Raw genomic sequence first — 27,753 nt, forward strand, 5'->3', positions numbered from 1 at the left:
TAAAGGAAACTTGAGTTTATTTAGCTTCCAATTTCTGGGAGGTCAAGAGGAACTAGGTTTGCTCTGGACAACAAAAGAAAATAGACTGTGCTTACAGATAATTTTCTGCCATATTCTTTCTTTAGGACCACTGTTTTATTGTTGCCCTTTCTATTACATGGGATGTACATATTATCAGGTGTCAAGAAAAGGTCAGTGCCTGTACAATACATTCTACAACTGAGCACCACTTTCCATAACTGAATAGGCAAAGAAATTACACTGAACACCAGCATCTGGCAGTATTTCTCCAAAAAAAGTGACTAAAATGGGTTTAAATTGATTAACACTATTAAATCACATCTAATATTTGATACTACATGATTTCATTACAGCTATACGATACAATTATACAAAATGTGTTAACATCAAAGAATACAACCAAAATTAAGATAGCAAACAAAACCTATATAACTTTTTTCTTTACAGGAAAATACTTTTGAAGTATGCATGTAACTGCCCATTCTTTTAAAGAAAATCTACCGCAAGCAAAGTTGTCAACCTCCAGAATATCACACATAGCATTACTACGCATATCCCCAAAAAGTGTACAATATGCACACTTGGAAAATACAAAATTAAAAAAATTGTAAGCAACAGGTGAGCTTCATATTTATAAGAATGTGAAAAGAAGTCCAATTTTAGCACTGTTGTATAAAGAATTGTCTTTTTTGATGCAAGTTCATGAACTGACCCCTCTGATTCGGGTCACGCTTTACAAAACACCGTGTTCTTGAAAGGGGATAACAGAGCAAGGTTGAGCATCTTAGCAACGTCACCTTAAAGTTTTTTTTGCGGTATTTTTTTTGCTTTTTATTTACTACTTATCAAAACACGTCCTTTAGGTTTGTAGGGTTCTTTTTTTAAAATTCTTTCCTAGAAACAATATACAAAGGGGAGGCGTATTTATTTCCAATTCATTCTCCTGTAAGATGTTTTGAGTTCAAGAACTTTCTCCTCCAACTTTCACTGGTTGTTTTTGGCCTTAGCGTGTGTTAAGATGTGAGATTTCAGGTTAGTTGATTGCGCAAACTTCTTATTGCAGCCGTCAAATGGGCAAACATAGGGCCTGTCGCCAGTATGAATTCGCACATGTGTGCGTAAATTGAAGTCCAGTGAAAAACGCTTTCCACATCCTTCAAATGTACACTGTTGAAAGGAAAAGACAGACTCCATTAGCTACCAAAATAGTCCTCATTCCAATCACTGATTAGACAATACTATTCTTTAAATCACTAGATTATACAAACATGAAGATTATTATAGGTGAAGCAGTGGGCATCACTTCTAAATTGCATTAAAAATAAAATTAATACTCCAGGTTCCTTTACCACAGTATTGTATCTATTTTCAAGGAGGTAAATAACTTTTAGCTTGCAAGCAAATGCTTTCACTAAAAACACCTTCTATGCATCTGAAACAGTATTTTGCTATGCTGTACTAGAAAACAGAAACAATGTTTCATGTCAGAATTTCCCACTTTCAGTGACAATTTGCAAAGATTTGCTTATCTTACCAGCTTTCCTTTTAAAATGGGCTTGTAATACAATGGGCAGCATGTTTAACAGTAAATACTAATATCTACCACACAGCAGATCCAGCATACACGTCTAAGTGAATGCCTGAGGACTGCAAATCAAAATTCTGAAGTAATTTATTTAAAAAATAAAAAAAAAAATCAACACAAAATGCTTATCTTAAACATGTATTGGAGAACACAGATAGGCTCAGGACCATGAATACCTGTAAAAATTTATAAGCAGTATCATAGGAAGTAGGGAGGAGACTTCTGATGGCAGCAGCTCACATGACTTGATATGAATGGAAACAGATTCAGTGACTACCATCATTTTGCTGAAAACTGATGAACACCCACTCCTGAAAATTAGTTTCGTGAGTCAACCGAACAAACAGCCCTGAGCCTCAGCTGTCCACAAGTGCTAAGTTGAAAAAATGAGGAGAAAGAAACATTCTCCTCATTCAGTAGTAACTGCAGGCTTCATTTTTAAAGTGGGTAACTTTGTATTTTGGGAGGTATCTCCCATGTATATACAATTTCCTAATTTCTAAAAAAAAGGCCATGGAAATAGTTAAGCAATAGCTTAATTAGCTTAAGGCACTTCTAATTCTTAAGGTTATCATTCAGTGCCTCATCTGATTTTTAGAAAAAACATTGTATCCCTGAGGCCATATGTGAGCTAAGTTACATTTACAGTATACACGTTTATCAACTAAGTTGTGGTACTTATGTCTGGAGGTTAACGATACCTGAAAGGGTTTCTCTCCGGTATGAACTAGCTGATGTCGCTTTAGTTTTGAGCTCTCCACAAAGGCCTTGCCACATTCTGCACATACGTGTACTCGCGGGCCATGAGTGTGCAGGTGCTTCCTCATGGCAGAGTTGTCCCTGAACATCTTTGTGCAGCCCTTAAAAAGAACAGTGAAACTCAATTAGTAGATAAGACAGTCCTGATAAAGAAGGTTTTATCTGCTACAGTACAAGCATTTATAATGTTTTTATATCCTGAATACTTTCTTAAAACTTGGCCCTGAAAAGGAGATCCCTTAAATTCATTTTTAAAAGAGCAATACCAAGAAAACTAATCACTTGATAGGTGACCAAAAAAAAAAAAAAAACCACCACTAAAAACCCCAAAACCCTCTCCTCACTTAGTATCATGAACCATGTGCAGCCAAATGAATAATAGGACAGTTTCATGGAGAAGATGCAGCTCTGATCGAAGCAAATGAATAAACCAAAACAAAAGCACTTACAATTTTAGAGTAACAAACAAAGACAATTCATGGATATCTATGGTATATTCTTCTATGTGCTATATTCTCAGTACTACATTACTATGATATATTGTCTCTAATATACTACAGATTAGTATGAATCTGTATGTGCACCATGCCATCTCTCAATATCCTGTCCTCTTCCTTCTCATTCCTGAGAAGAAATGGAGCAAGAGGGTTTCCAGCAGGTAACAGCTTACAGAAACTACCTTGTCCCAACTGGCAGCAGCAATTCATCACTAACACCTGAGATACAAAGAGTTTGTCACTGCTTCTACAGTTTAAACCTACAAAGTGATACTGGGCAACTGAATAAAGTAGGAAAATATCTGGGTTAGTGCCAACTCAAGCTAAAAGCAAGAGATACATAAACTCAGGTACAGCACCAGAAGTCTTAATCTGGGGTCCATGCTGCATCAACACAGGAACAGTAATTTGATTCCAGAGTACACTTAAACCAGCAGTGAGCTGAGGCTCTCTTTACCTAATCTTTCTATACCTTTTTTCACCTTTTAGTGATAATCAACAGACATCTATCCTAGGTTTTATAAATGTCTTCCTCAAGGTTAAAAACCCCTCATAAAAGCCTATTAACAACTGAAAATTCTATCTGTACTCCGAGTGATGCTGTCTAAACTTACACTAGTCCATCAACGTCACTGTGTTATAAAGCATAAAATTTGACAAGAGAACCTAAAGGAACATTCCACTGATAATCTTAAATTCCTTGGGCTTTCTCTTTGGAAATTACTTCTTTCAAAACCAACAAACACATTTAAACATGCCTTATTTCTTAAAAAACAGGGGAAAATGCCACTTTCAAGAAGTGTTCTCTCTCTTCAAGCACTACAATTTCTTCAGCTAATTTAAGACGTGTTGTGCCACCATTCACTGCATGTAACAGAACTGAGTGGGGCAAAGCAGCATCAAAATAAAATATAATCAACTCTGCATTCATTTCAAAGCCATTATTTGACTCCAATAAGAGAATATTTTTATTTTTTAAACTGAGGTAATAAATGCACGAAGCCTAGAAACACTAGAAGTGAGAAAATGGAAGTACAGGATATTACTTCCTTCCCCCCATTGAGATGAAGTTGAGGCTATGAAAAAGTAAATCAAAGAAATGAAGGTAGCATTCCTTGGTATTGTAAGGAGAAACTGTTCCAGGATCTCCACATACTAGGTGTACTACAATAAAAACATGACACTTGTGGAATATGAAGAATTGGAAATCAATATAAGCACAAGGAAGAATCCAGCAAACTCCTTAAACTATGGCTGTCAGAGTGAAGCCTTCTAATTCATGGTCTCTCATGTGTGCTATTAGCTATCTGCTAATAGTATTTGCCTAGGCTCACGCTTATCTAGACCAGAAGTCAGCAAGATTGTGTTTGTCTTTTTTCATGACAGACTCAACTCAGCTAACAGAAGCTCTACAAAAGCTGGATTATGCAGTAAAGCTAGATGCTGCCAATCTAGGTGACTGGCAATGTATTCAAGATAGAGGCTTCTCCACTACCAGTAGGTGAGAATTGTATCTCCAAGATGCCTCTCTCTTTCCAAGGTGATGCAGCTTCCAGCTCCGCGGAATGTAATTCAAAGTCTTCCAATAATGCCGACTTTGGCATCTGCACATAAATTGCTGATTCCTGATCTAGACCCCAAATCTGTCAGTTTCCAAGCAGAGGATATATAGATCTTAGAAACGTACTTTGAACAGCTTTCAGAACATTCTTTCAAGTATGTATTCTTGGGTGGCAGGAAATCACAACAGTAATACCAGCATGTTAGGGACTGTGCATCATGGTTACCAGAAGATTAGGGATGCACTAACCTTAAGACAAGGAATGGGAATAATATATTATTCAGTGAAAAGTTTGAAAGGAAGCTTCTAAAGAATGATAACTAAAATATAGTTAACTGAGTACAGCTCATTAACACTAAGATATTTTAGTTATTCATTCTCAAGAAAAAACATCAATACAAAATTCTGGTCTACAAATTACTATCTACTCAGAAGCTAACACTGCACTTACTTTGTGAGGACAAGCTATCGTTCGCGGAGCATCATCTTCTTTAATTTTTCTTGGTTTCATTCTTAAGGAAAAAAAATAGTAGAAAAATGTTAGTAGATGGCTCTTCTCCCGTAACTACCTACATAATGCGTACATTTATTTGATAGTATTACATGGATCAGTAGTATTCAGTTTAATATTTTCAAAACATTTGTAATAATATTAAAAGTATAATTTGTCATTTGGAAAGTTTAGCTTTTCCAGAAGGACCTCTAAAATAAAAAATAACACATTTAATACTACCTTCTTATTCTTTTGAATATATGGAAATAGAGGGTTTTTTCCTGACTTATACTAATTATAATTAGGAGGTTTTGTTTGAAAACTCAATTTTTGCTGTGCCAGTACCCATGTGGCCTATTTATCTTCACTTCCTCTCCATCCCTGCACCAAGACACAAAGGACAGAGTAGCCTCAATCATTCTTCAGTATTTTTACCACGGAAGACTTCAGAAGAAAACTCTACAGAACCAAGCAAGGCAGGCAAGTTGTGGAACCTACATAGACAATGTAGACATCCATTTTAACCACAGAAACTGCAATTATTCTTACTTTAAGTTACGGTACACATGGAATCCACTCTTGGCAACTGACAAGCAATCATCTCTTCAGTCTAGGTTGCTGATATGGATCTTCACCACTACTTTATGGGCACCATTAGTCCTCCTTGACTATGTAAGGAGCCCAGCAAACTAATGCTTGCATGTGTTGTTTCAAACATAGTAAGACTTCCTGTAGAAAATTATGTTAGAGAAGTCCTGCCATAACCATCACCTGTCTGAATGTCAGAGAAGAGCCACCCGGATGCTACTCCAGGTAAGTGCACTGCCCTTTTATGTATCTTTACTTCTCAAACCTGTAGTGCTGTTTTCAAAAAGAAACCTAAAAAGAAATGGCTTATCTCCACCTTATGGTGGAAGTAGGTAGGAATAAATAAATGCACCTCATACAGCTGGAGATTCACTTAAATAAGTAATGCTATTTTTGCACATTCCCAAACCTTGCCATAGAAGGAAGCTAGTCTGTTTGTGTGAGTTCCTGAATGACTTTTCCTGGTAATACAGTACAAGATAGTTCTGTGTGACAAGATAGCTACAGATCATATCATATCTGTAAGTTAAACCAAAGTTTTTCTGGTATACTCTTTAGTCTCAAACAGATACGAGTGGCTTGAATTTAACAGAAGAATTAGAATTATCAGAATTGCTATTCTCAATGTTAAGAAGTAGAGGAATCTGTTCCTATCCAAGACAGTTTTAATCCCCATGAGTTCAGTTCCTGGAAACAAATATGGAAGGACAGGGCTGGGGGAAGAGGTTTCCAAGTAGTGCAGACATATTTTTTTACATGCATTTTTAATAATTGATCTGAGACTGGCTAAACAGCAACTTCTAAAAGTTCAAAATTATTCCCAAGAGCTCTAAGGAAAACAAGCTAAAATCCCTCCAATTTGACCACATAAGCATTTGTTTCTTTGCAGGCACACTCCTATGCGTATGGCTGAAATCTGCTGCTTCACCTGCCTCCTTCACGTGGCCAGATGAGAGAGGACAGCAACAGAGGGCCTTGAGTCAGGCTGAATTAAGGCAAAAGCAGCAAAAAAACCTCCCTGAGCAGGCCTGGAGACTGGATCCAGGGAAATCTTCCTTACAGCTGCCAGTGGAGTCATATGTGACGGAGAAAGCTCCTGTGGCTCTGTGGGGTATCATTTGTCCCTCAAATAATCTGACTCCTCTCAGTATTGCAGATGCAGCACAGTTCAAGTGATCACATAGCGACTAAAGCACTTGACAGCCACTTCACTGACACAGCATTAAACCCCAAGGATTTAGAGGCTGTATTTGTTCTTTTCTCTAAGTGGAAGCTTGGTCAACTCCTGCTGGCTCAGCATCTCCAGACTACACTGAATATGAACAGTGCTAAGTGAAGAACACTGCAGTCTCCTGTAGGGTTAAAAATACAGATGTGACAAAAATACAGAATCTGGAGAGTATCATATCCAACAATCCTCTCCCTCCTAGAAGACAGGTGTGAGGCATTAGTGTTGACAAAGCTCCTCTTACACCATTGACAGCAGCATACCTAAACATTTCCTAAATGTAAGGGGAGAAACATCCTGAACACAGCAACCTATATCTGTTTCTGTAAACCAGCCTCTTCATCTTCCTGATAACTTTTGCCAAGATTACACATTGATTTAGATGACCTTATTGATTAATTTAATTTATGTAATCCAATTGGAATACAGAATGATTGTGCTTTGTTTAGTTTACACAGCCTCTTTGAGTAAAGTACTCAAATCCAAACAAGTCACTGTGACTGACTGCACTCTTCCAGTAAGGTTCTAAACTGATAGTAATACAGATACTAATGCTGTAGGAAAACACCAAAGCTTTCTTACAGTACCCCTGCAAAAAGCTTTCAACTACCTTTTGCATGGGATTCTCCTTTTCATGTCTATAATTTTTACAAAAGGAAAAGGCACAGAAATGAGTGTCTGTTAAGTCAAATGGACACACAGAAGAATCCTTTGACAAGACAGGACATGAAAGAACACGGTGTCATGGTTTAATGCCATTAGAGAACAAATACCCTTAAGGGACAAAGCTGGTGCCAAAAACACCTCCTTTACTTATAACTGTCAGCTTGTTAAATGGCGGCTGAGTCATTTGCCCCAGTCCCAAAAAAAATTCCTAGGCCCAAGATCTCTGTCCGTGACATCATCAGAATGAGCAAAATCACTGTTGTTCTTAACTGATCCCATATAAAGGGAGAGACTAGACAGAAAAGGAATCACTAACAAGAGAAGTAGTAAATAGCTTTAGCGAATAGTGCCTGCATATTTTTACACTTGGTATAAGATCCCGTTGATCATCATGTTAAATCCTACTAATAACTGTTGTGTCTTGCCTCTGGTATTAAGACTATCTTTAGGAAAGAAATGTTGCAACAGCATCATCTCTAACAGGCTGCTGGAGTAGAATAAGACAGAAAATACAGTGGTTGGGAAGCTTTTAGATCAGTGCAGTCAGGAAGCTTGAGGAACCAATGCAGCTGAACCAGACAGTCAGACACCGGACAGATTGGAGCTTCAACATACACCTTACATCCTTCAGTTCAGTCCAGTGTCTGAACAGGCATGTAACATTATAAGTGTCCATTCTGGAATAAACTGACTTCATAATTTTCAAACTTTGTTTCTAAAGTGAGGAGCATCACCTCAGCAGTATAGTTGAATGTAAAAACATTCAGTCCCTACTGACCACAAAATGACAACAAAGTTTAGTTAACAAGGGGCAGATTTTAAATCTTTTCATTCCTCCTGGAAGAATGGGAAGTCGGTAACTTAAATCTTAAAGTGTAGAACAAGATTGTGTATGAGCACAGGGTTCCACGGACTATTCCACAAAACAGAAGCAGATCCTTCAACAGGAAGAGGCAGCAAACAGTGTCCAGGTTATATTTCAGAGCTACAGGCAGCGAGAAGCTGTTGGGCCCACCATATACTTGGATTAAAGGCACAAGGGCACATACACCATGGGCACAGCTACAACAGATCGTTTTGCCACAAATATCATCTTGCTCGCAAGGCTATGGAATCCATATGGACAATCACTCAAAAAGGAATTTGAAGTCTAAAATATTCAAATGTATTCGAAAAAAAAGTTTTTGGTCTTACTTAAAAATTAACTTTCTGCAAAGGAGACCAGACTAGAACCTGGGCTGTTGATCTTAATTACAGTGTTGCAGGTCACTCTTGCTGGTGGTTAGACTTTTGGCTCCCACCCAGTAGAGCATCTCTACCAGCTCCATCCAAGTTTTCTTAGCCTGAAACATTAATCAAAAACAGAATTCTAACACATACCACTATTTAAAACAATTACAGACACACACATCAATGCCTGGGTAGAACTTTTGAAATGGCTGCCTTTGCAGAAAGTCAATTTACATGGCAAGACAAGAATTTCCATTTTTGCAGTGAGTTTATATAGGCCATGCCTAGAGGTAGCAACTGCCTTTGGATCAAGACACTGGGACACTGTGATTAAAGGCCAAGTCTGTTAACTTGTATTGGGGGGTGGAGGGAGTGAATGGGGGACAACAGAAGGAGCAGGAAGGTATGCAACCCAATAGCTTCACAGAATTAGCTTCATAAAAGCACATTTAACCATGCATGAAGAAGACCAAGTGAAATCAGAGGTATTAAAACACTCAGTTGCTCAAAATACAGCAAGCAACTCTGTCACCATGCAATATCAGAAAGTAACAGTTAACTCCCTCCTTTCATCTACCCAGCTGAACAGAAAGAAATGTACTCAACAGAACCAATCCCCACCCCAAATCCCTGTCAATCTCCACAACCTATTATCTTGTATATAGATCAAATTTCAGAAGTTAGCTACAGAAGCAGGGTTAAGGCTAGGAAAAAAGGAAATCTGTAAGTAAAAAAACAATTAACAGTATAGAACTTCCCCCTTGTTCCATCACCTCCCTTTATTGCCTCTGTTAAACTTCTCTGTTCTCAAATTCTTTTTCTACCTCTATACATAAATCTAACCTAAACAGCATTACTCTCTGTCTCAAGCAACTCTTCTGACACATCCTAGAAGTCCCTGATGATCAGCAGTGATATTCATCTGTAATGATGACCACATCCCCAAGAATAGTTAGGAGAGAACGAAATTATTCTCTGTCAGTAATGTCACTGCCACTTCTGATCTGTTCCCCCACTCTGCCATTCCCCTTGTACTGCCCTGCTGAAACAGAAATAACATGAATGTCATGGCCCCGCTGCAAGAATCATTTGTGCTGAAGACTCCTGAAACTGGCTAGACTGGCTTCTGGATAAATAGACAGAAGGGGAGTGGCACAAGGTGCCCTAGGAATCTATCTAGAACCAAAGATAGATTACCATGCTTTGGTCACGGTTAGGTAGGAAAATGTCATTGAAAGTTCTCTTTCACTCCAACATTCTGGCAAAATAATTACCAGTTCTGTTCCAGTTATGAAGAATATCATGTGTAAACAGAGAGAGTGACCTTTGCAGTGTGGTACAGAGCAAGAGATTTCCCCTTCCCCAGCACACCACTCTGGGTAAAGCAATTGTCAGTTCGTTGCCCTTTAAGCTTCTCTGTAACAAGAACAAAAGCAGTAGGAAAGTGTATACCTTATAAAGAGTCCCAAGTCATAAATCTAGGTGACCAGAATGCTTTGTCACTTTTAAGAAGGGTGTTTTGATTTCAAACTCAAATGCAATAGCCTCTCCTTTGTTTTGGAAAGTTGATAGAAAGGAAGGGCAGTCCTCACAATGGCTCTCCTTCAGAAGAGGTACTAAGAAGAGCAGAAGATAAAGCCATGGAGAATAAAGTTTGTACCACTAGGACCCATTACTATGCCAATTTCCCAGCTATAGTATATTCCCTTCTGATTTCTTAGTTCTGCTGATGTCTATATTCTGCTGTCTTTAGCCAGATCAGTCATGGATCTGCCTGGAAGGTAAGAGGGAGGGAGAGGAGAGAGCAGGAATATCCTTTTTAGTGGCTTTGGTTGAGGGAATTCACCATGAACACCAACTAGAAATACGGCTGCCACTTTCCCAGGTTTTTATAGCCAAGCAGTTATGATTTCTTCACAGTTAGCTACAGAATTATTTGCAATCAAATTTAGACTTGGATGAAACATTTTATTTCACTTGAAGGAGTTTCCAGTATCCCGGTCAAAGGTATTAAACTAGAACATGTTAATTTAGTAGGTTTTATTTCTTTCTTAGCAGATCATTTACAACTTGTTTCACATTCTGGTATGATTGTGTAAGAGAAATCCAAAATTTTAGTAATTACATTTTTTAAAGCATACTAGAGAAAATGCGTAAGTCCTACAACAGAACCAAATAATTTGTAAAAGGCAATAAATTACCCAACCAGGTATACAGTAATTTGTCTATGCATTACCGAACGTCTTAATGTTCTGACACACCTTGTTTATTCACAGTGTTTTCAATACTTTCAAAATGTACAAAAGCCTTTCCAAGAACAACTATAACAGTTCCAGTTAAAGGTTCCAGATTCCCACTACATGACTCAATGACAAATGCACTAAAAAAAACGTGGTACAAGACAATGGTATCACAAGGGACAGTACAACTGCTTGCTCTGCTAGTGCCACCTAGCTGCTGAGCAGCACTGGTCTCCACTGCAGATGCTGAACTACTGCTATCTTATACTCTTTTTTTTTTTTTAAAAGGCTGCAAGAGCTCCAGGACTTCAAGCATCAAGTCCACCTCTGCCTTACCTCTCACTAAACAGACCACGATCAGAGCTCCAGAACCTTGTCTGAAATCTGTTGCCATTGGAATTCTAACTTTGCCCATTTAAACTTAACCCCAGAACTTTGTTCCTAAGAATTGTTGCAAATGCCTCAGCCAATTTATCCTTAATCAAAATAAGCTGCATGGTTATAAACAATCTAGCCTGGCTTTGAGTATGTAAAGTCTACAAATATACAATATGTTTCAAAAAGATGGAAGCAATTTCAAACCAGTGTCATTTCAAATTGGGTCCATCTTTTTAAACACCCTGTATAGTGAGATTCTTCCAGCTACCTTAATTAAAACAGGAAAGCAACCCAAAGTAACTTGCTCTGAACTGCACAAAATACTTAGCATGCAATTTTACTAGCAAGTGTATACTTCCTTGTAGATGGAGTACACACAATTCTTATTTTTAAGACATCAAAATAAAAATGTGTTATTCAAAACCTTACTCTGAGCACGTGAAGCCACCTACTAAGTTTAAAAGTAACGGTTTCAACTTCACATGTTGCTCTAAGTTTTCAGAATACAGCTACTGAGAATTTCCAAATTATGACCAGTAACACTTGAAACTTTTGGAGAACTTAACACTAAATAAACACATTATTTTAGAATGAATGGTAATCTTACGACCCTCAAACCCAATTCCAGCACGTGCGTATTTTTCTTTTAGTTTGACATGCAAGGTTTCTAATGATACCGCACACAGCCACTTCCATCAAGAATACCAGATAATCAGTATAAAAATAGGTTTGTAGATATCAATGCCTGAATTCTTGTTGTTATAGCAAAAGGAGTCGCTTTAAAATGCTTCACTGCAAGAGGACCAAGACCTTAACAAGCAATATGCAAATTCTAATACACCCATATTCTTCAGTCTCAGCTATACATAATCATTTAAGATTTAACATAAAACTAACAGTTTCCTTTTTTTAAAGGCAAGATTAGAAGCTTGACAGTCATCAATTCTCACCAAGAAATCCAAAAACCTTTCTTAAAACACAAGATGCTTGAAGTTTTTATGTATCTGCAATTAAATTATCAGAACAATTCTTCATAGGTTTGGGGCAACTTGAAGATATTGCTAAAGGTGATGTCCCCATGCTGCTTTCTCTACCACCATATATTTGTCTTATGACTGAAGTGGTTTACATCTCATCTGCTGTACAGAAATATATTGATAGAAAAGAGACTGCACATATGGAACTAAATCTTTCAATCATCAACATATTCTAGCTCTAGAACTTCTTAGAATATTCTACCATGAATTTTAAAAAGTGGCAAATCTAAATTATTGCCAGTTGCCACTATTTTCTTAACAGAAAATTAACTAAAATCCAAAGATGCAGTACATTTTACAAGAAATGTGCAGGTAGATCTGATAGAAGCAATCTGGTTGTTTCAAGAAGCCCAAGTTCTGGCAAACATTGAGTATCGAAACCAATCTTAAGAAAAATACTCAGTTTTTGCACGGTGAATACCCTATGAGAAACTACTTAAACTTCCTGACAAAAGACAGATGTTCAGTAATTAAGTGTTTAATAGAACCAAAGGTTTCAGCACGTTTTAAAATAACTGAGAATACCATTCTAAGCAGAAACGTGCAACATCTTCAAATCAGAATATTATGTACACTCATAGCATCACTTAAATATTTGCTTTCACAAAAAATTGTATTAACCTTTCAGGATATCTCGGAGGAAAACAAGCATTTTGATTAACAATAGTTAAACAAGTAACAACAGCATCAGTAGCTAGAACCACCCACCACTTTATCTAAAATCCTGTTTTCAGTTGTTCGTGACATGTTTTTATATATTTCCAGATCAGATATCCTGAAGCAAGGAGAAAGTCCTGCAAAACTATCCTACTAGGAGCCTTCAAAATCCATAGTTCAATGACTTCACTGAAATAATTACAGACCAAGGCTGTGCTGGCAGTCCTCTAACAAAAACACACTGAAGAGCAGCAGAACAAGCTTGTACCAAGCTGCAAGATCCAAGAGGTGAAACAAGGAGATGCACACAATGGACACTAAGACCCACCTAACCAAGAAGCCAGACCAGAACTTGTCTCAACAGCCCCTGCCATCTAGCAACTAGCTGAAAAAATCGTTGTTCAAAGGAAAAAAAAAAAAACCAAAAAAAACCCAACCAACCAAACAAACAAAACCTACTTAGCCCCCTAATGGCTAACCCAGGAGGTAAGAGTAACAACATCTGACACCTAAGAGTACATTGATGTTCAGAATTGTGCACCAGAGCTCTGAAGAACAGCCAGCTGGTAAGAAAATAGGAATATAGCTTCATACATACATTTTGCTTTCAACATGGGAAAAACTGATTCCAGCAGCTGCAGGAAGCTAACAGCTGTGCTCAAATATTTGGAGACACCAGCATTAATTCTGCCCATACACTGCACAGGAGCATGCCTTTGGTAACTACATGCGCATGCACACAAAGAAGAGGACCAAGGAAACGCTGTGAAGGTGACCTTGATGTCACAGCTTCCAGATCCCCAAGCAGAGGTCTCTGGTGGCCACTGACTGCCCCAAGCACTTGGTACCAGAGTCACAGGCTCTGTGGAGGGAGGGGGAAAGAGACATATGACACCCAGCACTCCCCTGCAGAACCCCTCTATGTGAAAGGAAAAGTCACCTTGCAACTCAGGTCAATGTATTGACACGTAAATGAGTTACAATTCTGATTCACTAGAAGAAAATCCAAGCAGTATCAATTACCGATTGTGAAACTGAAATTATCAGTGGCACTTGAAAGTGCAAGACACGTGACTACACTGAAAAGAAGTTGAAGACCTTGAGCTTAAGCAGAAAGAAGCAGGTGGAACAGTAAGTAGCTTTACAAACTAAATACCATGCCTAGCTTTCTTGTACTTAACAACCTGAATGCAGCATTTCACTTGTCAGAGCGTTTGGTGCTGAAGAAACTAAGACTACTCACATGAAAGATACATTCTGTCATGTTAAAGATGCAACCTATCAACGTGTTTTGGTCCTGTTCTACCCAACAATAAAAGACCAGAAGACATTGAAGAAGTCACTGCTGAATATAAAATCCAGTTATTTTAACACAGTACCAGCTACTCTTCTGAGTTAAGTCTCTTGTTTCAGATGTTTAAATGGAACAATAAGCTACACTAAATCTACTGTTTATTTTGCCTAACAGTTTCATAATGAAATCCGTGAAAAGACAAACATTTTAGTTTAAAGATCCTTTCTTCCTACTTACCTAGCAAATTCAGCCAGTTGTTTGGGGTCTGAGAGGTCAATGCCAGGTATTCCACCAGGAGGAAGTTTCTTTCCCGTCATGTACTCTGAGTAATCTGGAGGAGAATTCTCTCCAATGATCTGTTCTTCCACCACTGTTTCATGGTCAATATCTTTTTTATCATCTGAAATACACAAAATACTGAATTCAATACATACTAAAGATCAAAACAGCATATAAGTTATTACACTGCATCTCAATACAAATTCACTGTTGCTGCACGCTTAAAAGAATACGCTGCAGTTCCAAATTTTCACACTAATTGTGAAGAGCATCCATATAGTTACAGCATGAGGAACACAGAAAGAACTCAGTGAGTGAGAAAAAAAAGCAGAAGTCACATTTATTTAAATACAAACAAGTAAGGAAATAAGTAGAACAATCCCATGAATGTTGGCTGCACCTGAAAGACAGTGCACTTTTCCTGAAATGATGCCTAAAGATTTGATTCCCTTAACTTGTCTGAGACTAACCTTCACCATACCCACTTTAGATCTCAACAGCAGTCAGTAATCAAGTAAGCCTATCAGAGGAGTGACAGATATCCTAAGATATTAGGACTACTGATCTTTACTTCAGAGTCTTCAGACTTCCTTCATCTCCAAAAGAAGTGTCATGGAGAGACAAGAAATTTAAAAATAATTGCTAATAGGCTTCAGCAACTGCCCATAAAGTTTTTAAATACTTGCAGACATGTCTAATGAAAGAAAAAAAAAAAACAAGCAGTGTCTCCCTCCTGAGGGGTGGTTTCTTCCTTCCTCTGCAGAAACCAGCCTAAGGTCCTCCCCACTCTATTATGTAAACAGCAGATAGGGATCATTCAGAGCTTTGATCTGCAATTCAGTTAAGATACTGCTGCTTTATCTGCTCTAGCGCTCCTCCTATGGATTTGTCCTCAAGGACTACAGGTGGAAGACCAGCTGTTGCTGTCTACTCACATTCAGAACTTAGAATATGCTAAGACACAATGTTTTCTCTCTCCTCTTGCTATTTTATAACAGAAACCAGAGAGGCACAAGGAAGACAAAGAATGGAAACATCCACCTATGTTCCTCACTGGAGTGCTCACAGCAAAAGAAAGAAAGACTCAGCACCAATCCTGTTTTCCACCCTCAATTAATCCTAGGACAACAGATGTCTATATACAGTTGTAACTACTCAGCTAAATGTTAACAAACTTGCCACTACATTACTTCTGTTACTCTATGTATGGGGAGCACATTCTGCAAATCACTTTATACACAAGAGGCTCTACAAAAATAACAGGAAGTTTTATTTTACATGTAATGTTTAAGGAGTGGAAATACAAGGTGGTAGGACAGAAACAGTATTTTTCCCAATTAAAAAAAAAAAAAAAAGGCAGTAGGTGAGGGTTTTTTCTCATGAACAGAAATACAGGAAATAACATTATTCATTACTCGGTAACTTAGGTTAGAAAAGAGAGGACAAGATACAGGCAAATAAAAGAAATATACTAAGGACAAATTTCTATCCAATTTGTAATGCCTGCTTTAGTGTTTGCCACTGAGCTATTTCTAGAAATGTTACTGCTAGTTTGGTGTTTAATCTGATCTACCAGATCAAATAGCAGTTCATGTATATGTTCCATGGTGAAAGAGGAAAATAGCCTCCAACACTGCAAAGACAGGAGTGGTAATAAGAAAATACTATCTGCAGCATTAGATTGGAAATAAACTGCAAAATTGACTATTTGCAATTTTTTTTAAATTCTAATCTAGTTTTCCACTCACCACCCTAGTTTTCAGCATTTGCCAGTGCTTTAAAGAAAGCACATGAATTTACTTAAAGCAAGGATTATATGCCAAGTTTTACAGCACCTGCAGGAGTTACAAATTCAAGTCAATAAAACTCCAATTTGGCAATGATTTGTTCTTCCAAATAAAAGCTTAAGAATAGGTATTTATGATTGCCTACACAGGCAGAAAAGACATTCTCAAGCTCAGAAGAACACAGAACTTCTGGAAAGCTAAAAGCAATACCTTGTCCATGCTGTAAACTAGAGTGACTTTAGCTGCCTTCAATTTAGCCATTTCAACAGTCATTCAGAACTTCCAGTTTGACTGTTTGAGGACATTCATAAAAGAAACAAGTTTCATTTCCTGCCTCAGATCAGATGCATGAGTCAGCAGGGAAATTTTGTATACATTCCGTAAGATCTTTCCTTCCCTAGTGTAAATGCTGGCTACTCCACCATATTTCTTGCTCTTTGAGGGCCAAACTGAAAGCCTTCAGTGCCTTTACTTCCCAAAAGCCTACCAACAGAAATCAATTCCATGGCTATTCAATTCCACAAGCTATTCAAGTAAAACATGAATAACTATGAACATATTGCTTTTATATAGCAGAAAAATAAGAAAAGGTATCCCTCAAAATATTGATAGTTATGTGAAAATAAAAAACAATCAAATTTTCCTATACCGAAACACCTGTATCTCTACAGCAGCACATACCTGCAGTTTCAAAAACTCTTTCAAACCAAAACAGACTAAAACAACAACATGCAAAACATTTACCTTAAATTGTTATGTCAGGCTAACATCCCTCAAGACAGAAGAGCTGGTTCACACCAGAAGTCAAACATTTTTTCAAAAGTAGCAGCAGGCTTGCTCTTTAGTACCCAGACCATCTTATGACATTATCGACTCATTGAAAAAAAACAAGCAAACAATAACGAAAAAATACACCCTAACAAAACAAAAAAAAAAAAGCAAAAAACCACCACACACACTTCTTTGGAAAAACTTTACCACTGTCCTCTATGCACAAACTCATCACAAGTTTGTGATCCTCAACAAACCTGGACTAGGCAGCTCAAAGTTTGGAGGCTGAAGTCCAAGCGAACTTTCACTCAGGCTGCCAGGTTAACTGATATCCTCACTGCAAATAGGACAAGTTGACTGCTTGTTGTTTTCTGCCTTCAAGCAAGTCCTGGTGCAACTACTGCCAATTTATTTCCCCCTTTTCCCCTCATAAGGCATTAGAAATATCAGACACACTGCATCCAAAGCAAAGCAGGACAGAGACATGACCCTGAAATTCTGGTGACACCTCTGGAGAAGCATAGTACAAATAAGGCACGATAACTCTGTGCAGTTTATGCCCATGCCAAATTAATCTGGATGCCACCCATGCAAGCTAAATACAGATGGAGCCATGGAACCACCCAGGAAAACGAAATTAACTGCTGTATACTATCTGATCTGCCTTAGTTTGACCCTTAAAGCCTCTTGAAAATACAGCAGACTCAAAGCATTTTGTTTAAGTGTGTATTTAGCACTATTGTTACAGATCTAATGCAGCATTTTGTAAGAAACTTCCAATATTATATTAGTCCTGTCTTCTTAAAGATATTGAAGATCTGAACGCATGTCAACTAGTAAATCGTTTTCTCTTCACAAGAGCATGCACTGCCAGTCACTGCAACAACTATCTTATGAAGCTGTAAAATACAGATTTGTTAGACACACTAGATATATCTATATATATCTATATATATATATAGATATATATATCTCCCCTTTCCCCCCATCCTTCTATGCCCAATTACATTAAGATAGATACTAAATTGGGTTGTTCTATGTATCTGTTTAGGACATACCCAAACAAATCATGTTCAGTGCCATTCCATTTGCACTTCTCTCATGCCCTATATACAGGCAATACACATCTTGAAGTGGATTAACTTGTGTATTTCAAAGTAAGTCAGTCAAACTTTACTAAGAACAGTGAAAGTTTAACATTTTGGCCAGCCATATCTTTTGACTGCCACTTAAAACATACTTCTACCGGTGAAATAAGCAAAAGTTTTAAGAGTTTCAAGGCCAAGTATCAACTGAGGTAGAAAGAAGACATTACTGGGATAAAACTAGTAACCACAGATTCCATGTAACAGATCAACAACAAAACATGGTAGAATCTGTTTCCCAAGACTTTATTATCTTTTGCTCTTATTACTACAGTTTCTCCATCTCTTTCAGCCCTTTTGTTGCACAGAAAATCCACCCATCTCAGAACCCTATTATTTAATGCATTTCTAGAATAGTAGCTAGCTCCAGCTGACATCTCTGGAATTCCACAGCTTTATAAGATGACCCCTTAACTCTCAACCCAAGAAGATCTGTGAGTATTTCCACCCCAGTTATTTCTTGATTTTACCCACTTCTAGATCCCTAATTCTCTGAGCCATCCTCCTCCTCTATTACAGAGCAAGGAGAACACATTTTTATTAAATCAGTTTTCCCCTGTGGAAAATAAGGAGTACAAAAGGGAACTCAGGAGGTACACTTGTTAGCAAAGCAATAAGACCTATAGCTTCCTCCACAAGGTACAAAGTTGAAAGATGTTTTGCTTATCGACTAAAATGATGAACAACATTTACGCTTAAATTTTCTTTTTTATGATCCCACTGTTAAACACATTTGTTTTTAGGAACAGCTGAAATGCAATTACGTCATGAAGTACATATTCGGCAACTGTGCAGCACCAAGACACTGTGGTAACAGCTTGGCTATTGCTGCTACATTGCAGTCTCCTCTCCTCAGACAAATTAGTGCATTGGTCATGTTTGGAAACAAAGAACCTTAATTAGTTTGTTAAATAACACCGTTATTTAGCAGCCACTTCTGAGTGTTAAATTCCATTTTGCACAGTATGTAATTTTCTAACCTAATTGGCTGCCAGGTTACTTTTCCACTGATGTGCCTTGCACACACGGAGAGAGAACAGGTTCTTCTTTCCCCATGTCACCCATCTCTTATTTCACATCACTGAGACATGAACTAACAAAAACCACTGCATATACCAATAGTCACCATCTGACTTCAACATTTGTGAGACACTGTGCAGAAGCACTATGACCTTCTGAATCATCAGTGTACAAGTGACATGGACGTCTCAGGGAAGGCTCCAATAGTAAGTCAAGAGGATTCTAGTTTGAAGTTGGGCTGAGAGGTCACTTAACTGAGCTATTTGAAGTGATTAGCCACATTCCTGTATTTGACTTTCAAAACTACAAAGATATTTAAAACAGATGCAGGAAAATATCTACCTTATCCCCTAAGGTTCACTGGCAAAAATGTCAGTGCAGACTCGGCACTTACGAACACCAAAAGCCTATACCGTTGTCTTAATCAGAGTCAGAAATAGATTATCACCTTAATAACCAGACAATGACTAACTTTCTGCCTCCATTATGTAAAACTTTCATGTAAGAAGCTGATTACCTATCTGTCATTGCAAAGAATTTCAGTCATCCTTGATACAGGACCACAACTGGACTAAATGACTTGTCTATCATTTACACTATGCAAGAATACTAGTCAGACAGCAGATGCTTAATTCCTCTCTCCCCTGCAATCTGATAAATGAAAACTCTTCCACTTTTAAGACATTGAAAGTTTTTTTAAGAGGTTTTAAAAAACCCTCTAGAGACCTAGCATGAACCCTGAGTTTCCAAATATGGGTCCACACACAGGCTTCCTGGATTATCAAGAATCATTTCCAAATCATACATGTAACGTCTACAACTCTGTCTTTCCCATCTAGGAATAGGAGACTCGAGCAGTTTAACACGTGTGTGCAATGTTTAGTTTGGTTGTTCTATTTCAGCCCCAAGCTTGCAGACTATCTACGCTATTTTAGACCAACACCTATTTCAGGTTTGAAAGCTTGACAGATTCAAGAATCATTACCTAGAAGCAGATGTAGTTACACTAATATATTTTTTCCTGTTGAAATTAAGCCCCAGCTACTTCAAATTCCAGCATTTGGCAGAGCCAGCATTTCAGCTCCACCTTCCCGAATGCTCCTGCATCTAAGAATCAGTTTCGCTAGCACAGTCTCACAAAGTAATTTCTAATGATCCTTTTCCCCCCATCACTATTGTGTACCCGACCTGGAGACAGCCACCAAAGATGATGATTCAAATTGAATCTAGCAAAGTCTCAAATAAATTCCACTTAATAAAAAACAATTTTCCTAGTACTAATTGAGGTATGTGAGGTATCTCACTTACAGAGTACTATTAACTATATATCATTTTCTAAATCCATTACAGGATACCCCAGAGAAAATAATCAGGATAGATATTAGACAGTATAGAGAAAATACAATAAAGAAACATGACACACCATATATACCTAATGCCTTTCTTTGTTCAGTTCTTATTTTCACACATGAAGAAAGACAAATAATTCCATTCTGAAGATCTGGAAAAGTAATCTGAACTAGAACAAAGCATTCCTGGTTCAAACTAAACACTTTAATTAAAGTAATCATGGGTCACAAGTTTGATATCACCATAGATACCAAGGTGATAAGAGAAGTTATGGTAAGTCTAAACCGTTGCCAACAACAGTACTGCAGCTTCTAAGTAGCCACATAACAAGACAAGGACTGAGTAGTCCCTTTTAACCATATTGCTATATATTTCACAGATTATTTCTACATATTTCAAGAGGTGCTACCAGACATGTTATACTAATTTATGGACAAAGACTTACGACTGACTAAATTTGGTACCACCCATGTACAAACTAATACAGCAGCACTAGAAAACAGTAACCAGTAATTAATTCACATTGCCTTCCCACACTGTGGTGAGCACAGTGCCCTTGTTCCCAGTTCAAATACCCATGAACAGCAATATAGGGCTCATTATTGTATCCTGATGCATGGCCTTATTTACTATTCATCTTTTGATAAACTTTTTGCTAAGCATTTAAACTAAAGAGTCAATTACATCATTGTGCAAGCAGTCCTTAATTATGTCAAGGAACAGAGGCAAAACTACTGCCTTTGTTCATAATACAGTATGCCAAATTCTGTAGGGAAATTTTAGTACAACTACCCTTTTGCAAGCCTGTATTTCGTTCTGTTGGTTGTTTCTTGTTTGTTGTTTTTTTTTTCCCCCATCAGTTTTGCTTCTTTGGGATTTTTTCTGGCAACTGTTCCCCCTCTAAAATTTCAGAAAACAGACAATGAAGCCTCAGCGTTTAACAACTTTAGACAATAAAAACCTATCCAATAGGCTCAGTAAAACTTTACAGTACTCTTAACTGAGCAGGTTTTCACCAAAGGCTGTTTGAAGCTGGGGCAGGGGGGGAGGAGGGTGGATGTATGTGCACAAGTACACAGGGAGAGGAGGTAATACTTTAATACTTCTATTTTACCTATATATTTTGTGATTTTGCTTTTGGGGGGCTTTTTGGCATTAGAAGTCTAGTCAGAATACATATTCTGCATCATGGATATAATTGAGTTGAATGCAGCAATGCAATTCAATCTCCAGTAAATTACAAATGGATATAACTCCCACTGAGCTTGCATGGTCATGGTCATAAAGAACAAAACCACTGAAATCAATAGGGCTACCCTTATGTAAAAGTTGTATATGTGGAAAGAGAATCAACTGAATTGATTATACACATGCTTCACTTCAGCCAAGTAATAATCAGCATGCAGAAGCCCTAAGGAAGCATCCTATCAAGCACTCTCAATTTCAGAGTGCAAATGCATGCTACAAATTGTCAATTGATCTCAGCAAGGTCCGGTATCATGCCAGGTCATGAGTCATACATCTACTTGCATTCAGCTACCTTAGGTAGCTTCCACAAACCAGAAGACTATATTAGTTTCTGTTATTTTTTATCTTTCTTAGATGGTCAATTCTAAGGGAAGGAAAAAAAAAAAAAAAAGAAGTGGATTTAATTCGGGTTTCATACAACAATACACAGAAGCATACGGGACCCCATTTTCCTAAACAGTATTTGGGAAACTCCTGAACTAAAGTTCTTTGTTCATCAATAGGCAAGGAACTTCAGTTAGACTCACTGGGCTGTCAACTGAATATACAGCAGCAGAAGCACCATAAACTCTACCAGACTTGACAAGTAATCACCTATACTTAAAAAGGGAGTAAAAATCAGAATCACCATTCTTTCCATCTTTTCAGACAACAGAATTCAGCCATTCAATACATTTTCCCCTTCACAGAATCACAGAATGTTAGGGACTGGAAGGGACCAAGGCTACACAGGAAGGTGTCCAGGTGGGTTTTGAATGTCTCCAGAGCAGGAGACTCCACAACACCCATGGGCAGCCTGTTCCAGTGCTCTGTCACCCTCACTGAGAAGAAGTTTCTTCTCAAATTTAAGTGGAACCTCCTGTGTTCCAGTTTGAACCCATTACCCCTTGTCCTACCATTGGTTGTCACTGAGAAGAGCCTGGCTCCATCCTCATGACATTCACCCTTTATATATTACATTAATAGGGTCGCCCCTCAGCCTCCTCTTCTCCAAGTTAAAGAGACTCAGCTCCCTCAGCCTTTCCTCATAAGGGAGATGCTCCACTCCATCATCTTCGTGGCTCTGCGCTGGACTCTCTCCAGCCATTCTCTGTCCTTCTTGAACTGAGGGGCCCAGAACTGGACACAATAGTCCAGGTGCAGTCTCACCAGGGCAGAGGAGAGGGGAAGGAGAACCTCTCTCGATCTATTAACCACCCCCATTCTAATACACCCCAGGATGCCACTGGCCTTCCTGGCCACAAGGGCACAGTGCTGGCTCATGGTCATCCTGCTGTCCACCAGGATCCCCAGGTCCCTTTCCCCTATGCTGTTCTCTAATAGGTCATTCCCCAACTTACACTGGAACCTGGGGTTGTTCCTATCCAGATACAATACTCCACACTTTCCCCTGTTGTATTTAATTAAACTTTTCCTCGCCTAACTCTCCAGCCTGTCCAGGTCTCGCTGGATGGCAGCACAGCCTTTCTAACTCCCCTTTCTAACAACTACTTGTCATTCACAAACATCACAGAAATGAAACACTTTAGACTACATGAGAAGCCTAAAGAGGATGTTTATCCTACTGGACTCTTGAAAAATTCAAAAGAGCACAATAACTATGACATGCAAGACAGATTACCAACCTACCAGTCAAAGACCACACACCAATTTAAATATTACACAAACTAATACTATTTGACTGTTTTTTTCACTCTTTCATAACTTCAGCATAGAACTCTGACTACAGAGCCTAGTTTCCAGAAATATACTTTTTGTAAAAATGAAAAAATAAACCAAAAAAAAAAAGTGTGCCACAAGTAACCCCTTTCTGCTGACCAAAACGACTCTTTGTCACATATTTTAATGGAAAGGACCAGAAAATCGCGGCAGATAAATATAGTGGGAAGGGCAGGTGCATATCAGGTTTATTCCAAGCCCTACGAATACTAACCTTCACAAGATTTTATTCCCTTTAAGAGCCACTCCCACAGAAAACCCCAACTCCTCAAAAAAAAAAAAAAAAAAAGCCAAAACCAAACCCATAAAACAATTTCACACAATACAGACTCCGCAGGCCTATTTAAAAAACCTATTTAAAGCTTCAGACCTCTCCGAGGAAAAGCTGAACGGTCTCCGAGCTCCAACCCGAAATTGCTCCTTTCCTCCCCGCCGTTCCTCGGGACGCAGCTTTGCCTCTGGAGCGAGAAGCCACCCCTTTGGGCTGTCAGAGCCGGGCTCCTGACAAGGGGGCTTCCGAGGGGCCGGTTGTTTGTGGCCGGCCCCTCCGAAGCCGGTGTGAGATGCGGCCACAAACCGGCCCCCGCTGGGGCGAAGAGGCGCTTCCCCCCGGCCGGCACCGCTGGCTTGGGGCAGGGAGGCCCCACCCACACCCCGCCTGGCTACCACAGCGGGTCGGTGCCGGGCGGCCCCCGAGCTCATCCCCAGCGGGCGAGCAGTAAAACGGTATTTCGGGGAGCCGGCCGTCCCGGGGCCGGGGAGAGCCGGCGGGGCGGGCGGCGCTGGGGCGGGCGGTTCTCCCCCCGCACATAACGGTCACGGCCCGGAGCACACGCCTCATCCGGGGACGCCACCCGCGTTCAGCATTAAAATGCGGCCCAATGGGGCGGCGGGTTCGCGGCGGCGGCAGCGCGGGAGGGTGGGCAACGGCAGACGGGGAGCCGGCAAGGCAGCGGCAGCCAAGCAGGGGAGGCGGGCCGGCCGGCCGGGAGTCGGGGGAGAAAGAGGACAGAGGGCGCCGGGAGGCGGTGGCCGGGGGAGGGAAGGACGAGGGGCAGGCAGGGAGCGAGCGAGCGACGGGGCGCCGCGGGGAGCGGCGGCGGCAGCGGCGGGGCGGGGACGGGGGGAGAAGCGAGGAGGCTGGGTTCGCCCCGCACCCTGTGCCCGCCCGCACACCCCGCCTCCCCCTGCTGCAGAAACTACGCCATTGCGGCCTAGTCCTGGAGCCAGCGGCGCGCTGCCTCCCTCTCGCACTCCCCTCAGCCGCCGCCATCTTGGCGGCCGCCGCCATCTTTCCTTCCCCCCGCCGGAGCCGGGCAGGAGCAGCGGCGGCAGCAGCGCAGACCCCGCCATCTTTTCGGGGAGCCGCCATACTTGCCCTGGCGATGAACATGGCGGCGCCCATCACACACATCAAAACATGGCCTCCCTTCAAAACAAAACTGTCCGAGGCGAACCGGGCAGCCGCCGGCGTGGCCTGGGGCCCGGGGAGGGAGGGGTCCGGCGCGTACTTACCCGAGGCCCACATGGTGACCGAGAACTCCCCCTCCAGGGTCTTGATCTGCACCTGCTTCTGCTCCCATTTCCTGCCGCCGCCGCCCTCGGCCCCGCCGCCGCCTCCCCCGCTCAGGTAACTCTTCTTGCTGCTCTTCTTGCCGCTGCCGCCCTTCTTAACGCGGCCTCCTCCGCCGGCCGAGGAGGAGCCGCCACCTCCGCTCTTGCTACCGGCGGCGGCTACGGTGACCAGGGTCTGCTCGATGTACTCGTCCTCGCCGGCGGGGGCCGGCACCGGGATGAGGATCTGGTCCTCAAAGCCGTCGTCGGCCCGTAGTCCGTCCGAGTCGTCTCCCCCTACCACCTCCTCGCGGGTCTGCACCAGGATCACCTCCTGGTGGTGGTGGTGCAGATGGAGCTGTCCCCCGCCGCCGCCGGCCGCGCCGCCGCCCGCCCCGCTGGGGTCCCCGTCCGAGACCAGCGGCTGCAGCGCGATCATGGGCTGGTGGTGGTGGTAGTGATGGGGCGGGTGGTGCGGGCCGCACTCCTCGCAGCACTCGTCCTCTTCCTCCTCCTCCTCGTCCTCCTCGCCGCCTACCACGGTGGTCTCGATGGTCTCCACCGGGATGGTCTCCACCTCGATCTCGTGCAGCTCCACGATCTCGGCCGGCATCTCCGAGCCGTCCGTGGCGATGTACAGGGTGTCTCCCGAGGCCATGGCGGGGCGAAGGGGGAACAGAGCTCCACCGGGGGCGAGGGGGCTCCGGTCCGCTCCCCTCGGCGGATGGTTGGTGCTCGGGCTCCTTTCGCTTCCCCTCCTTCTTCTCCTCCTCCTCCTCCCCCTTCCACACAAACACCAGCTCCTCGCAGCCAGCTAGAGGGAGGCAGCCAGCCGCCAAATCCCGGCTACGCTCCCTCGCGAGACTGCCGCTGCTGCCGCCGAGACGGACCCCAGCCCCGGGAGGCCGCTGCCGCCGGGACCCGCCCCCCCGCCGCCAAGCGGCCAATCGCACCGCCCGCCGCACCCAAGGCTCACCCAGGCGAGCGAAGTAGCCTACGGGGGCACGCCGTGCCGCAGCGGCCCGCCTCCATTTACCGCCGCCGGCCTATCGAAGAGCGCTGCGAATGCAGAGCGCGCCTCCCGGCGCCGAGCGGCCAATCGGCCGGCGGCCGTGTCACCCCTCTTCGGTCCAGCCCGCCCCTCCCTTTCCTCTTCGCCCCGCCCCGCGCGGAAGCACCGCCCGAGCCCGGCGCTCCCTCCTGTGCTCCGCCGGGGTCAGGCGCTCTTCTCGCCGCACGCACTGCTGGCGGCGAGGTCGGGTGTGCTCCCCGAGGCACCGGCAGGGGGCGTGCCAGCAGCCCGCCCGTTAACGGCCGGAGCGCGCGGCCCTGTGGGCGACCGATGTGCGCGCGCGGCCCGGCTGCCAGCCCGAGCGGGGAGCGCGCCGCCTCCCGCTGTGCCCCGCGCGCCCCGGGTTCCCGCCCCGGGTTCCCGCTCAGCGCCCGGCCCGGGAGCAGCCGGCCCGGGGCCCGGCCCTGCCCTCCCCTGCCCCGCCCCGCAGGCTGTCGGCGCGGTCCCGCCGCGGGGCGGGCGGGTGGCGTGTCCCAGCGGAGCGCCGCGCTCGGCCCGCGCAGTCACTGGAGACGTGTCCGAGAGGCGGGCGGCGGGATCGGCGTGTTTGAATTTGACAACCGAGCTGCTATTGGCGCTTAGGAATTTTTATTTCCTCTCCCTTCTTTTTATTTTGGGGTCAGCAGTGGGTATAGCCCAGCGGTTCCCTGCGGCCCGGGGCTCAGCCGAGCTGTTGGCTCCCGCTCCGCCCCGGTGACAGCGAGAACACGAGTCTGAAGCCGCAGCCGGTGGCGGGACCGGTAGCCAAGTTCATGAACTCAGTTACCCAGGCGCAGAGTTTAAAATAAGCGACACATTGTAATTCAATCACCACTCAAAATTCCAGTACGTGGAGTGATCGCCTGATTTAAAATATAATTATCGAGTGTAGATACTTGCCTTAATTATTAACACATCTCTCTATCTCTGAACTCCATTGCTTTAAAAAACCCTCGAACAACAACAAAACATTCTATGCTTTGCAAATGCAGCAGCTTTCTGCTCCGGTCACACTGCACTGGCTTCCTCTTCTGCCAACCGCCACAGGACGTTCTCACCCCGCCAAGGAACTTCCCCGAGTGAAGGGGCTGCGGAGGGAAAAATACCGCTCGTAATAGTGCCTTCAGTCCAAGGTGAATGTACTGTTAACTCTGCAAGTGTTTACATTTGAGAAAGAAAAAAAACGAGTTTGCTTTATATGAAATAAATCAGACACTACCGAATGAGAGAATTTTAAAACAGTTTAAAGCATTGTAGGCCTTCTGTACTCATGACAAGATGATCTTTTCCTCATTCCTTCTTTTTTTTTCTCTTAACACCACCTTTCCTTCCCCTTATATGTTAAGCTACTATTAACTACCTGTGCAGATTTGTCTTAAGCATTTCTGAGGCTGTTGCAAGTATACATTCCATTTTTATCTTCACTTCTCACTACACCACTGCTTTGCTTGCTTATATCCCAAATTGCCATGATATAAAAGCTGATAAAAGATTCCTGCTAGGAAATGCTTTCTTCTTCTGCCTCAGCATCAAGTGTTCTCAAAGTTAGTCTAGTCCAAGTCTCAAGACAGCAATACTGAACTCTGGGCTAATGA

The 27,753-nt window shown here is 41.9% G+C and overlaps 1 protein-coding gene across 1 annotated transcript; it reads right to left on the minus strand.

The window, feature by feature from the left end:
- YY1 (YY1 transcription factor) lies at positions 1–26,141 on the minus strand. The gene is made up of 5 exons (XM_080344740.1): positions 25,069–26,141; positions 14,472–14,634; positions 4,875–4,935; positions 2,308–2,466; positions 1–1,188 (listed from the first exon to the last, which is right to left on the minus strand). Exons 1-5 carry the CDS (start codon positions 25,763–25,765, stop codon positions 1,006–1,008), a joined length of 1,263 nt encoding a protein of 420 aa, XP_080200866.1. The 5' UTR covers positions 25,766–26,141; the 3' UTR covers positions 1–1,005.
- Positions 26,142–27,753: the final 1,612 nt, after the last annotated feature.

This window comes from Nesoenas mayeri (genome assembly GCF_963082525.1).
Source record: "Nesoenas mayeri genome assembly, chromosome: 5".
Classification (NCBI taxonomy): domain Eukaryota; kingdom Metazoa; phylum Chordata; class Aves; order Columbiformes; family Columbidae; genus Nesoenas; species Nesoenas mayeri.

Excerpts from the sequence above, each read along its gene's own strand:
- YY1 (XM_080344740.1), bottom strand. The coding sequence starts at position 25,765 with ATGGCCTCGGGAGACACCCTGTACATCGCCACGGACGGCTCGGAGATG. Across the intron at positions 4,936-14,471 it reads CAACTGGCTGAATTTGCTAG|AATGAAACCAAGAAAAATTA; the intron begins GTAAGTAGGAAG and ends TTTTTCCTTAAG. Across the intron at positions 1,189-2,307 it reads CCGGAGAGAAACCCTTTCAG|TGTACATTTGAAGGATGTGG; the intron begins GTATCGTTAACC and ends TCCTTTCAACAG.